The sequence below is a fragment of the Coregonus clupeaformis genome, chromosome 31, assembly GCF_020615455.1.
Source record: "Coregonus clupeaformis isolate EN_2021a chromosome 31, ASM2061545v1, whole genome shotgun sequence".
Taxonomy (NCBI): Eukaryota; Metazoa; Chordata; class Actinopteri; order Salmoniformes; family Salmonidae; genus Coregonus; species Coregonus clupeaformis.
Window position 1 is genome coordinate 33,459,246 of NC_059222.1, and position 13,728 is coordinate 33,472,973.

General features: G+C 43.5%; 1 protein-coding gene across 1 annotated transcript; it reads left to right on the forward strand.

Annotated features, from left to right (window-relative positions):
- Positions 1–1,710: 1,710 nt before the first annotated feature.
- On the forward strand, positions 1,711–7,189 carry prph2a (peripherin 2a (retinal degeneration, slow)). Its single transcript, XM_041859369.2, has 3 exons — positions 1,711–2,753; positions 5,125–5,371; positions 6,837–7,189. The coding sequence occupies exons 1-3, from the start codon at positions 2,173–2,175 to the stop codon at positions 7,041–7,043; spliced, it is 1,035 nt and encodes a 344-aa protein (XP_041715303.1). The 5' UTR covers positions 1,711–2,172; the 3' UTR covers positions 7,044–7,189.
- Positions 7,190–13,728: the final 6,539 nt, after the last annotated feature.

Below are 13,728 nucleotides of genomic sequence, written 5' to 3' on the forward strand. Positions count from 1 at the left end.
AGAGTCTCCAGCTTCAGAGATTTTTGCAATTCGTTCCAGTCATTGGCAGCAGAGAACTGGAAGGAATGGCGGCCAAAGGAGGTGTTGGCTTTGGGAATGACCAGTGAGATATACCTGCTGGAGCGCAGACTACGGGTGGGTGCTGCTATGGTGACCAATGAGCTAAGATAAGGCGGGGATTTGCCTAGCAGTGATTTATAGATGGCCTGGAGCCAGTGGGTTTGACGACGAACATGTAGTGAGGACCAGCCAACAAGAGCGTACAGGTCACAGTGGTGGGTAGTGTATGGGGCTTTGGAGACAAAACGGATGGCACTGTGATAGACTACATCCAATTTGCTGAGTAGAGTGTTGGAGGCTATTTTGTAAATGACATCGCCGAAGTCAAGGATCGGTAGGATAGTCAGTTTTACGAGGGCATGTTTGGCAGCATGAGTGAAGGAGGCTTTGTTGCGAAATAGGAAGCCGATTCTAGATTTAACTTTGGATTGGAGATTCTTTATGTGAGTCTGGAAGTTGAGTTTACAGTCTAACCAGACACCTAGGTATTTGTAGTTGTCCACATACTCTAGGTCAGACCCGTCGAGAGTGGTGATTCTAGTCGGGTGGGCGGGTGCCAGCAGCGTTCGATTGAAAAGCATGCATTTAGTTTTACTAGTGTTTAAGAGCAGTTGAAGGCTACTGAAGGATTGTTGTATGGCATTGAAGCTCGTTTGGAGGTTTGTTAACACAGTGTCCAATGAAGGGCCAGATGTATACAAAATGGTGTCGTCTGCGTAGAGGTGGATCTGAGAGTCACCAGCAGCAAGAGCGACATCATTGATATACACGGAGAAAAGTGTCGGCCCAAGAATTGAACCCTGTGGCACCCCCATAGAGACTGCCATAGGTCCAGACAACAGGCCCTCCGATTTGACACACTGAACTCTATCTGAGAAGTAGTTGGTGAACCAGGCGAGGCAGTCATTTGAGAAACCAAGGCTATTTAGTCTGCCAATAAGAATGCGGTGGTTGACAGAGTCGAAAGCCTTGGCCAGGTCGATGAAGACCTGGCCAAGACCTCCTTGCTCTCATATACTGTACCAATCGCAATCCTAACTTTGCTGTGCAGTGAAGAGGCCCCCATTAGAAGTTAGTTATTGGTCTACCAAACTGCCATCAGCATTACACAGATAGTTCAGTCAGTGCAGACACAAACACCTATAGCTACATTTGCCTGCTTCCTTACTACAGGTGAGAGACTGACAGGTTGTTGACTGCTGAGTGTAGGTGGAGCTAAGTGGGTCATGCGGCGACTGTGATTGTTGTAGGAACTACTCTAAGGACCCATTCTTCCAGTCTGTCTGTCTCTGTGAGGGGCTTACATGTTTTTTGGGTGGTTTACTGAATCATCTCAGGTGACTACACTGTAAACATTCTGCCTCGTCTGAACCCAGGGATCCCTTCCAAAAGCGCAGCACGGCGTAGTTCCACATCTCCACTCTCCGTTAACCATTAACTGTCCTCGTTAACGGCCCCCGGTGCGTTCAGTCAGGGTGACCATGACCACGTGAGCATTCAAACCAATTATGTCTCCTGGCAACAGCTTACAGCCAGGCTCATCTTCTGGAGGGGGATTTTTGTAAATGGGATCAGGCTGCTTACAGGGGATTATCATGACGCACCTCCCCTCTGGCTGGAATCTGGAGGATCTTCCTCAAGCCTCTTCCAACCAGCGAAAGGAACATCACGATTAGCCTCAACTGTTGATTTTGATGTTTTTGGAGGGAAAGTTTGGAACCGAGGCGAGGGGGAAAGTGTGACCCTGTGTTCTGTCATCCGTCTGGGTGAGTTTTCTTTTTAGGGTCCTGCCACTATGGGAGAGGAGAGGGGCCTGAAGGAATAACCACACTCCTCTTCCTTGACCTCTGCTCCTTCTCTCTGGGATGGATTACAGATCATTGCCTGAGCTGACAGTCCTTCTCTGCTGGATGAGCTGCAGGAGAGACTGAGAGACGAAAAGAACGGCTGAAACCACCTAACAGGGAATCAACGGATGAAACCGCTTAACGGGAACAGCTGAAACTCTGCTGGCTGGGACATCCAGAAGAACGACCAGACCTCAGAGCTATATCTCATCTCAGTAGTGTATTTTCCTTGTGTATAGGAAGGGAATATCCCTAGGTTGCCACCATGGCACTAATGGTGGTCAAGTTTGACCTGAAGAAGCGGGTGAAGCTAGCCCAGTTCCTATGGCTGATGTACTGGTTCTCAGTGATGGCAGGCGTGCTGGTCTTCAGCATGGGGCTGTTCTTTAAGATTGAGCTGCGTAAGCGCTCAGAGATGATGGACAACAACGAAAGCCACTTCGTCCCTAACTTACTAATTGCCGTGGGGCTGCTGGCCTGTGGGATCAACGCCATGGGAGGCAAGATCTGCTACGACTCCCTGGACCCTATCAAGTTCTCCAGGTGGAAGCCCATGCTCAAATCCTTTCTAGTCTCCTGTGTGGCTTTCAATTGTCTCCTGGTGCTGACGGCTCTGCTCTGCTTCCTGATGAGGATCCCTCTCCAGTTCACGCTGGCCGAGGGCCTGAAGAACGCCCTGAAGTTCTACAAGGACACAGACACGCCAGGACGCTGCTACATGAAGAGGACTTTGGACCAGATGCAGATGGAGTTCCGTTGCTGTGGCAACAACAACTTCAGGGACTGGTTCGAGATCCAGTGGGTCAGCAACCGCTACCTGGACTTCAGCGCCAAGGAAGTAAAAGAGTGAGTCATGATATTAGCAACAGCTCTATGATCAGTTCTATAGCTAACACAACCCTATCCTAACTATTGGCCCACACCAACAAATGGTATGAATGGAGATTGTAGGGTTAGGTTATGGTGAGTTTCCTGTTCTTAATGGGTGTTCATTATAAATGGATTCCAGGTGCATGGAGGCGGGTCGTAAGCAATATAAAAGGGTGTCTTTCCATAATAAGGTAAAGGAGGGATTACAGGATCAGTGGATTTGAGGTTTTAGTGTTAGAGGTGGTGATGGGGCTGTGCGTACGTGTGGGTTGGTTTTCGACTTATGGGAGGTGAGGGGGATTCAGTCATTAGTGTGGAGTAATAACGAAAGTGGTGGCAGGAAGGAAGGTGAGCTTTCTGTGAGAGTTGAAGGGGAATGATGCAGGGGTCCATTTTGCAGTGTATGGGTGTAAGGTGTGTTTGGTTGCAGTTGTTTCAAGTGTTGGTTTTCAGTGTAAGTGATATCAAGTGTGTGGTTGTAAAAAGGGACAGTTTTCATTGTAAGTGTTGTCAGGTGTGCGTGCACCGTGTGTGTGAATGTGTGTGAGCCTGTGAATTCTTAGTGGCTAATATTCTTGGATCACATTTCCTCATCCTTCAGGCTTATGGCCTAACCAATCAGCATGCGGCCTGGTGAGGGTCTGGGAATACACCTGCCTAGAGAGAGACAGAGTTAGCCAATAAGGCCTTGCGTAGAGACAGTGATTGGCCAACCATTCACTTAGAGAATAATTGACCAATAGGGGCTTAGCTAGACACAGTGATTAACCAATAGGACCTCAAGGAGATATTAGCTGCGTGCTCTATTGATTCAGGGTTGATGATGACGATGATGATGATGGGCTATGGACTGTGAAAGGACCTCATCTTAGTCCTGCTTAAGTTCCTTAGCTTTCAGGAAACAAATGATCTAAAGCAGGGCTGGCAAACCCTACTCCTGGAGATCTATGCAGATTTTTGGCTCCAGCCCTACTGTAATACACCTGATTCAGCAAATCAAGGTCCTGTTTAGAGTTTCCCATCCCTGGTCTGTGTCAGCGTTATCCTGCAGTGTCAGTATTCCCAACGGAGTATAATTCCATGTTTGTGTTGTTGGGAATGACTGGGAATGATCTGTATCCCTGTCACTCTTTCTCATCTCTGATCCCATCACACCACTCTTTCCATAATCCTAATTTAGAACTGCCCTACACCTGTCAATCACAATTGAAACCCCACCCCCAGCCCACCCAAAGGCCAAATGCACACTTCCTGCTACAGAATCAGAGATTACTGCTGTCACGGTCAGTCCTTTCAGTCTCACTTTGTTAGGATAATCCTCATCTACTCAGACGTTCTACAAACTGCTTGATTGATTACCTGTCACAACAAGGTTTACTACTACTGTATATCCAGCCATCTATTAGCTAGTATGCAGACTAATTCCATTTAGGCAATTCATCCTCATTCGAAGTAATGAATCAATCATCAATTTATGAATACAATTTCAATACATCCTCTGAAATGCCCTCTCAGTGTAGGAGAGGAAAGTAACTCTAGGAGAGAGCATTCGTAAGAGGTGTGCAGCATGATTTTCCATAACCTTTTGCTGTAATTTCTGAGTATTTGGCAGATATACTATATGTGCATCTTTCCAAGGAGGATGTATCCTCCAAGAGTTGCTGAATGTTTTTCTCATCTTCAGTGTGTATATTTGTTTATGTTGGAAAGCGAGGTATAGTGGAAGTATTATTGTTCCTTCCCAATGTGAGCAGAGTTCTTGGCTCATGCACCTTTGTTGGAAAGCAAGTGGCAGTATTAGTTTCTTCCCAAAGCCAGTGTGAAGAGAGCAAAGTGTCCACAGAAGGGAGGGGCTAATGGGGTTAATCCCATTCAAACAGCATGTGAGAGACTGATAGACCTTCATGATCCTCTCTTTACCAGGTAGACAGCATGTGAGAGACTGATTTCAGCTCTGTGTCAGAAACAATGCAAGCTCTGTAAACCCTCTATCATGAACACTGAACAAAAAAGCTGTGTTAGGTTGTGTCAAGGTATGAATGACTTTGTTGTAGATGTTCTTTCAGACTAATACTACCTTTCTAAATACTGGTAGTTCACTAGGACTTCCTCACACTTACAGTACATGATGAAGAATGGATTGGGTAGAGCTTTCATATATTACCCTGACCCTCTGCCCTTTGTCCTCTGACCCCCAGTCGCTTCAGCGGTAATGTGGATGGGAAGTACCCGATGGATGGCTACCTTTTCACTCCCCTAACCCCATAAGACCTTGACCCTAACACACAATGCACTGACCAAAACCCATAATACCCTAACCTCTGTCCTTTGCCTTTTCACCCCCCAGTCGTATCGGCAGCAACGTGGATGGGAAGTACCTGATGGATGCTGTTCCATTCAGCTGCTGTAACCCCAGCTCCCCGCGGCCCTGCATCCAGTACCAGGTGACCAACAACACGGCCCACTACTCCTACGACCACCACACTGAGGACCTGAACATCTGGAAACGGGGCTGCCGTGATGCACTGATATCCTACTACGGAGGCATGATGAACACCATAGGAGCCCTGGTGCTACTGGTCGCTATTCTGGAGGTAAGGAAAATACTCCCTCTCACATGCTTTTTCAAAGGCGTGGGGTGTATTTTTTGTGATGGCGTTCGTCACTGAGAGTTGACAAAGTTGCCCCAGTTGCCTGGCTAGATCCAGAGCTCCTTGCATGGTGTCCTCCTTTACTCGCAATGTAAATTTGCACACCTCCCTCCACCCCATCCATCCCTCCTGCCTTAGTCATGTTACCAGTTCATGTGTGGGCTGCTGCTACACCTGCTGCTCTCTGCTGTAGAGGCTGCATCACCTGTTAGGCTTACAGCGGTACACACACACACCTGCCAGGTTTACAGTGGTACACATAGACACGCGCGTAGAGGCAGCTTCACCTGTAAGGCTTACAGCAGTAGTACACAGGGCTGGTAACGAGACTTCTGTACTGGTAATCCTGTGGGCCCGTGTGGATGCATGCTTTCACAACAACCAAAGCAGTAACACAGCTGATTAATTAAGACTAACTAAGTCTATATTAAAGAAGATGCTTGGTTGGTTAGTTAGTTGAATCAGGTGTGTTACTGGTTTTGGCTGGCGCATAAATCTGCAACTCCCACCTGCCTACACAGAAAAAAAGCAAAATGGCTGCCCTTGAACACGTGCTGTTTGTCTCTTTGTGCAACTCGCTCTTTTCAGAATAAATTAACTGAAGAAGTATGAGAGAAGTGTTACTATAAAAGTTTTGCTGTTTTGGTATTTGTAAAACACATATTACTACGGACAGCAAATCTCTGTTCTATAAATATTACAGTTCTTAATGTGTCTTGAAAACCTAGACTTGTCTAAGACTCAATCTGCTGAAGCTTATCAGGGACAAAAACAACCAGAGCTATCTCCTACCTGGAATAACCATGGTTACGCAACTGTCTCCATGGTATTACCTTACCGATAGCCTTGTGAGAGGTGGAGTGATATCTTAATTTGGGGGAGGGACCAATTATAAACCACTTTCTGGAAATCAGACTCCTGATCTAATGCTGGGGGTTATAAAATGACCAATCAGAAACACAGATAGTGTAGAGGTAAAAAATACATTTATTTGGTTGTGTACACTATGCTACTACATTAGCAAACTTATGATTGCTTTTGCTTGTTGTTGCTTTCCCTGTCAGTGTGATTCTGTCTGTTTTTAGCTAACTCCTTGCTTCAGACTGGTTTGATGTGTTTATGTGGAACATAGGCGTGGCTACATATTCAGTTGTTAAATGCTGATTGGTGTGATCCATTGCCTATAGCTGTTAGTGCAGGCTGATGTGTCTATCTCTTTCTGGGTCTACCCCTGTAGGTTGGTCAATGTAGGGTTAGATTTAGTTATGGTGGGTTTTCACTTCCAGTACATGAGCATGTTGCTGAAGCTAGACCTTACCTCAGGCCAGGTGTAGCTCTTCACACACGCTAGCTGTTAGTCTTAGCCCAGGCTAGCTGTAACTAATATGTCTCTCTTTATCCTCTGTAGGTTATTGTGATGATCGGCCTCCAGTACGTGAACACCTCCCTGTCCAACCTGGTCAACCCAGAAGACCCAGAGAGCGAAAGTGAAGGCTGGATCCTGGAGAAGACGGTGAAGGAGACGTTTACTGACATCATGGACAAGATGAAAGCCATGAGCAAGGGTAACACAGTGGAGGAGGGCGGAGTGGATGGTGTTGCCACGGTGAGCTGATCAAGATACGCCACACAAACTGAGACCACTCCCACCGAAGGGAAGAGAGGGAGATTGACCACCTCCTTTGCATTTATTACACAAAATACAGTGCCTTGCAAAAGTATTCATCCCCCTTGGCGTTTTTCCTATTTTGTTGCATTACAACCTGTAATTTAAATTGATTTTTATTTGGATTTCATGTAATGGACATACACAAAATAGTCCAAATTGATGAAGTGGAATGAAAAAAATAACTTGTTTCAAAAAACTCTAAAAATAAATCACGGAAAAGTGGTGCGTGCATATGTATTCACCCCCTTTGCTATGAAGCCCCTAAATAAGATCTGGTGAAACCAATTACCTACAGAAGTCACATAATTAGATTGCTCACAGGTGGACTTTATTTAACTAAGTGTCACATGATCTCAGTACATATACACCTGTTCTGAAAGGCCCCAGAGTCTGTAACAGCACTAAGCAAGGGGCACCACCAAGCAAGCAGCACCATGAAGACCAAGGAGCTCTCCAAACAGGTCAGGGACAAAGTTGTGGAGAAGTAACTGACGTGGTCCTCTGTAGCTCAATTGGTAGAGCATGGCGCTTGTAACGCCAGGATAGTGGATTCGATCCCCGGGACCACCCATACGTAAAAATGTATGCACACATGACTTTAAGTCGCTTTGGATAAAAGCGTCTGCTAAATGGCATATTAAGTACAGATCAGGGTTGGGTTCTAAAAAAATATCCGAAACTTTGAACATCCCACGGAGCACCATTAAATCCATTATTAAAAAATTGAAAGAATATGGCACCACAACAAACCTGCCAAGAGAGGGCCACCCACCAAAACTCACAGACCAGGCAAGGAGGGCATTAATCAGAGAGGCAACAAAGAGACCAAATATAACCCTGAAAGAGCTGCAAAGCTCCACAGCGGAGATTGAAGAATCTGTCCATAGGACCACTTTAAGCCGTACACTCCACAGAGCTGGGCTTTACAGAAGAGTGGCCAGAAAAAAGCCATTGCTTAAAGAGAAAAAATAAGCAAACACGTTTGTTGTTCACCAAAAGGCATGTGGGAGACTCCCCAAACATATGGAAGAAGGTACTCTGGTCAGATTAGATTAAATTAAGCTTTTTGACCATCAAGGAAAACACTATGTCTGGCGCAAACCCAACACCGCTCATCACCCCGAGAACACCATCCCCACAGTGGGGATGTTTTTCATCGGCAGGGACTGGGAAACTGGTCAGAATTGAACGAATGATGGATGGCGCTAAATACAGGGAAATTCTTGAGGGAAACCTGTTTCAGTCTTCCAGAGATTTGAGACTGGGACGGAGGTTCACCTTCCAGCAGGACAGTGACCCTAAGCATACTGCTAATACAACACTTGAGTGGTTTAAGGGGAAACATTTAAATGTCTTGGAATGGCCTAGTCAAAGCCCAGACCTCAATCCAATTGAGAATCTGTGGTATGACTTAAAGATTGCTGTACACCAGTGGAACCCATCCAACTTGAAGGAGCTGGAGCAGTTTTGCCTTGACGAATGGGCAAAAATCCCAGTGGCTAGATGTGCCAAGCTTATAGAGACATACCCCATGAGACTTGTGGCTGTAATTGCTGCAAAAGGTGGCTCTACAAAGTATTGACTTTGGGGGGGGTGAATAGTTATGCATGCTCAAGTTCTCAGTTTTTTTGTCTTATTTCTTGTTTGTTTCACAATAAAAACATATTTTGCATCTTGAAAGTGGTAGGCATGTTGTGTAAATCAAATGCCCCAAAAATCCATTTTAATTCCAGGTTGTAAGGCAATAAAATAGGAAAAATGCCAAGGGGGGTGAATACTTTAGCAAGCCACTGTACACACATACACAAATATGCGCACAACACACACGATTTTGGCCATCTGAAGGGATAACTAAAATGGACACAAATGGACAGATCTTGAGTATGCCAGGATAGGATATTTTGAATGTATGAATGTATGTGTAATTTATACAGTATTATAACCAATTGATAAATGTACTTTCCAATATGCCCTCCTCCACCCCAATACACACACACACACACTCACACACAATACACTTTTTCTAAACCTCATAATTTTTCCAGACACACACACTCCCTCCAACCCTAGTTTTGTTAATCTGCAAAGCAGTTCCCATTTGATGGGATGCTCTCTGTGTGTTTTCTTACATTCTGTATAATTCTGCTCTATTTCATGTTCATATTTTACAACTTTATTTTTACCCCATTTTTTATAAAACGAGGGGAAAAACAACAACACTATCCACTGTCATGAAAATGCATAATGTCAGATGTTTTGCATTGTATTGAGAATATATATATTAACAGGTTAAGAGTAAGGTCAGGAAAGCAGGTATGTTGTGTTTTATGGATGGTGTGGGGCTGGTGGTTGCTATGCAACCCCCCATCCCAGAGAGGAGGTTAAAGTGGAAAGGTTAATTCATAGCCCAAGGAGCAGAGAGTTTTATCTTAAAACATTTTTACCCACCTGTAGCGCACTTTATTGTTGTTGTTGATAATTCATAGCAAATTCCAAAGAAATGGACTGAAACACCTCAGACATCACCTCTTTAAAGTCCTTCATCTCCTACCATTAACTTGAGGGATGGAGGGGGGCTGAATACTCATGGGGTAGAGGAGGTGGAAACATTTCACCCTAACCTGATGGTGTTGAAGTTTGGGGTGCACGGCTGGAGGTTTGGAGGGGCTATAGGAGACAAGGCGCGGGTGAAAGTGGCAGAGGTGAACCAGGAGTGACCCCAAAACTTGAGGAGGACATTTGAGATTGGCAGCTAAACCCCTGACCTCCGACGCCTGAACTCTGACCCCAGCCCCTGCTCTGTGAGGTCACTCAGCAGGTCCAATCAGCATTTCTCTTATTGGACCGTCGAGAGCTACTGTATATATCACACTCACTGAGTTCCTGTACATACCACAACCTCACACTCATAGGCCAACACCTAGGCTACTGTTGTCTTTGTAAATAGTCTAGTATTGATACATAACTTTTTTAAACAATGTAATTAATCTAAATTATTTTATTTACTGTAAAGAAAATGTGTTTTGCTATGGGAAATCAATCTGGTTTTCTTTCTGTATGTTGTGTAGAAAGATGATAAGACCATTGTGTAAATTTGAATAAAGGAAGCTAGCCCCATGAAGTAGAGTGTTGTTGTGTTGTTTCTACTTAAGACTGATCAGAGATCAAACAGCAATGCCTTCTGGGAACTCAGCGGGGCACCTGATTTAGCCATTTGGATCAGGGTAATCATCAGATTATCACGATCACATGGACACAGGACAACCCTGCACATGGAGGCTGAAGGACAAAGGTGTGTGTGTGTTCTGTGATTTTAGATTACAAAAATTGCAACTTCCTATCTATGACTTTCTACGTGTTTCTATTTGTTAGGCAAACAAAGGATCCACAATTAACTACATTACAAATTCCAATGTCATCATTCAAACACCTTTGCAAGACTTGATCTGACATTGAATTGTGACATCTATTGTCAAATTTTCTAATTGTCTGTATGACATTATGTGATTGTCTGTGTCCAGTGGTAAGCAGTAAATCTTATAAATCTATAAACTGACTAGACAACGGCAGAGCCCAGTCATTCATCTGAGCATTCAATGACCAACAGAGATACTACAACGTTATTCATCTATAGGCGATCATCACATATTTTGTCAAGTAAGTCGCCAACCAGTGCCATGGGGCCAAATTCTGTTTTACTTGGCCGTATATTTATAATCGGCATATACCAGTGCCTTCAGAAAGTATTTATACCCCTTGACTTTTTCCTAATTGTATTGTGTTACAAAGTGAGAACCTTGATTTGTACCACCAATCAAGGTTCTGATTCCAGGTTAAGTCAGAGGGGAGACCAATAGAGGGCTATATGGAGGGCAGGACAACAGTAGTTGTTATTTTGGTATTGTGCTGGACCAGGTATAATGGGGTAGTTAGCTAGTGAGTGGGGTCCTGAGGGGTAGTTAGTGGGTGTGTGGGGTAGTTGCAGGCACCGGTAAAGAGGCCAATAGCAGGTAGTATTGTGGTTAACCAGCTGCTCTGAGCAGATGAAAGGCCTAAAGAAGCTTTAGATTAATATTATTAGACATCAGCCTGGAGAACAGCTGAACATACATCACTGAGGGAGGGAGGGTGATGGAGGAGGGGGGGCGGGAGACGGAGAGTGAGATGGGGTGAGGACTGTAGAGTGTGAGGTAGAGAGAGAGGTTCTCACTATGCTCAAAGCCAGAGCACGCTGCTTAGACCACTGCGCCACGGCAGTTCACAATTGTCTAGCAAGCAGTGAGAGTACTTGATGATACTAAATGGAAACAGCGATTTTTAAAAATACTTTTGTTTTATCCTTTCCCCAAACCATAGCCCTAACCTTAACCATTCGGAATCAACACCTCAAGTTAACCCTTTGAGTTGCTTCTGTTTTAACCCTGTAACCAAGTGGAATGAACCCTGTAACCATGCGTAATTAATGGATCAAAAATCGAAGTTCATCCAATTACGTAAAATCTAATCTAGGCTATACAGGTGTTTCAGGATTAGGGTGGGTAAAGTGTCTTAGGGTGGGTAAAGTGAGTTAGAGTGGGTAAAGTGGGTTAGTGCTAGATGGATCAGGTGGGTTTATGGTTAGTGAAAGGGTAGCTGAAAGGTGTGTAGTAGGCAGGGGTAAAAGTAAGCCAAAACTGTCCAGTACTGGCAAAATAAATAGTGGGGGTACGCTATACCAGTAAAACATTAGCCTTTTCACTATAATTAAAACATAGATTCCAATAAAACTGTAGGCTGTTGCACTATTTATCATTACCGCATGTCAGCGAATAAACGTGTCGAATACGCTCCAAAATGCTATGTGCATTGAAACAGAAGTCTTTGTCAAGGCATACTGAGATGAGATGTATGTGGGCAATGTATAGGCTACAATTCAGGTTACAAGACTTGTCTAGGCCTAATGAATGACAATAACCGAATAACCAAATGTCATTCATAACACTTTTTGGTGTTTTGTAAGTGATGTCTCTTTGCATTTATCAAAAGGCACTGTATGGATGCTGGAATTATTTTACAGTAGAGTAGCCTAATATACTGAACATGCAACAATTTCAAAGATTTTACTGAGTTACAGTTCATAGAAGGAAATCAGTCAATTGAAATAAATAAATTAGGCCATAATCTATGGATTTCACATGACTGGGCAGGGGCACAGCCATGGGTGGTCCTGGGAGGGCATAGGTCCACCCACTTGGGAGCCAGGTCCATCCACTGGGGGAGCCAGGCCCAGTCAATCAGAATGAGTTTTTCCCCACAAAAGGGCTTTATTACAGACAAAAATACTACTGAGCAACACTTTACATGTTGCTTAAATATTTTTGTTCAGTATAGTTGGAATAGTAAATTAAGTCTGGACATTGACTATAGTCCTCACATGTAGCCTATTATAATATTAACTCCTGCATAATTAAGTGTCCCTCGCAATAAAATGATAGTTTTATTGTAAATTTTTGTCTCGGGAACAAGAGTAAATAAATAATATATTTTTATTTCTGCCTCTTGAGAAAATGTGAACGCGCGCTTAAGGACCTGTTGTGTCGCCTAAACGTGCAATTTCTTTCAGTGACACAAAAGCTTAACAGTTCTTCATTTTCAACCACATAAAATATGTTTCCAAGACGAACTGAAATACTATCAGAAACATGTTGGATTGTTGTCACAGCTATTCATTTTCTTAAAACCGGTTAAACTGATGTCATTTGGAAATCTCCCTGGTCCCTAAACGGTCTCGCTCCATGAGATAAGCGGAAATGAAAGAGTCAACTAGATTGTCGATGATGCATATATCATTATATTGATTTATGACATTTATTTAGTATTCTAGAAAAGCATCAAGTAATGAGAGAAGAGAAGCTGCATGCCTACCAAATAACAGAAATTATAAGCAGAATAATATCTAAATAAGGCTTCAAAAAATGTATCATGCACCCCCTGTCCTTCCGCCATCCCTGAGTAACGTGTGTAGGTAGCCTAAATTAGCCTTTTTAAGTAATTGTTTGACAATCAGATGAAAACATTATGACTGGTTGTGTTTATGCCACATTAAAAGGTAGGCTAATACATTTTAAATGTTAAATGACTAATCTTTACTATTAGGCCCATAGAGATCCTATAGGGATTCTATATGTAGGCTTAATTATATGATTAGGCCTATATTTATTTTTCAAAAGTGCGTAAACACATAGGAAGTCCATGTACTGGGAAGAAATCAAAAGTAATTTCACCAGGTGTATGTGTACAGTCAGCTATCTCTCAAGGGTTTAAACCTTCATAGGGTGAACTATACAGTGCATTCTGAAAGTATTCAGACCCCTTGAATTTTTCCACATTTTGTTACGTTACAGCGTCATTCTAAAATGGATTAAATTGTTTTTTCCCCGTCATCAATCTACACACAATACCCCACAATGACAAAGCAAAACAGGTTTTTAGAAACTTTAGCTAATTTATTAAAAATAAAAAACTGAAATATCACATTTACATAAGTATTCAGAACCTTTACTCAGTACTTTGTTGAAGCACCTTTGGCAGCGATTACAGCCTCGAGTCTTCTTGGGTATGACGCTACAAGCTTGGCAGACCAGTATTTGGG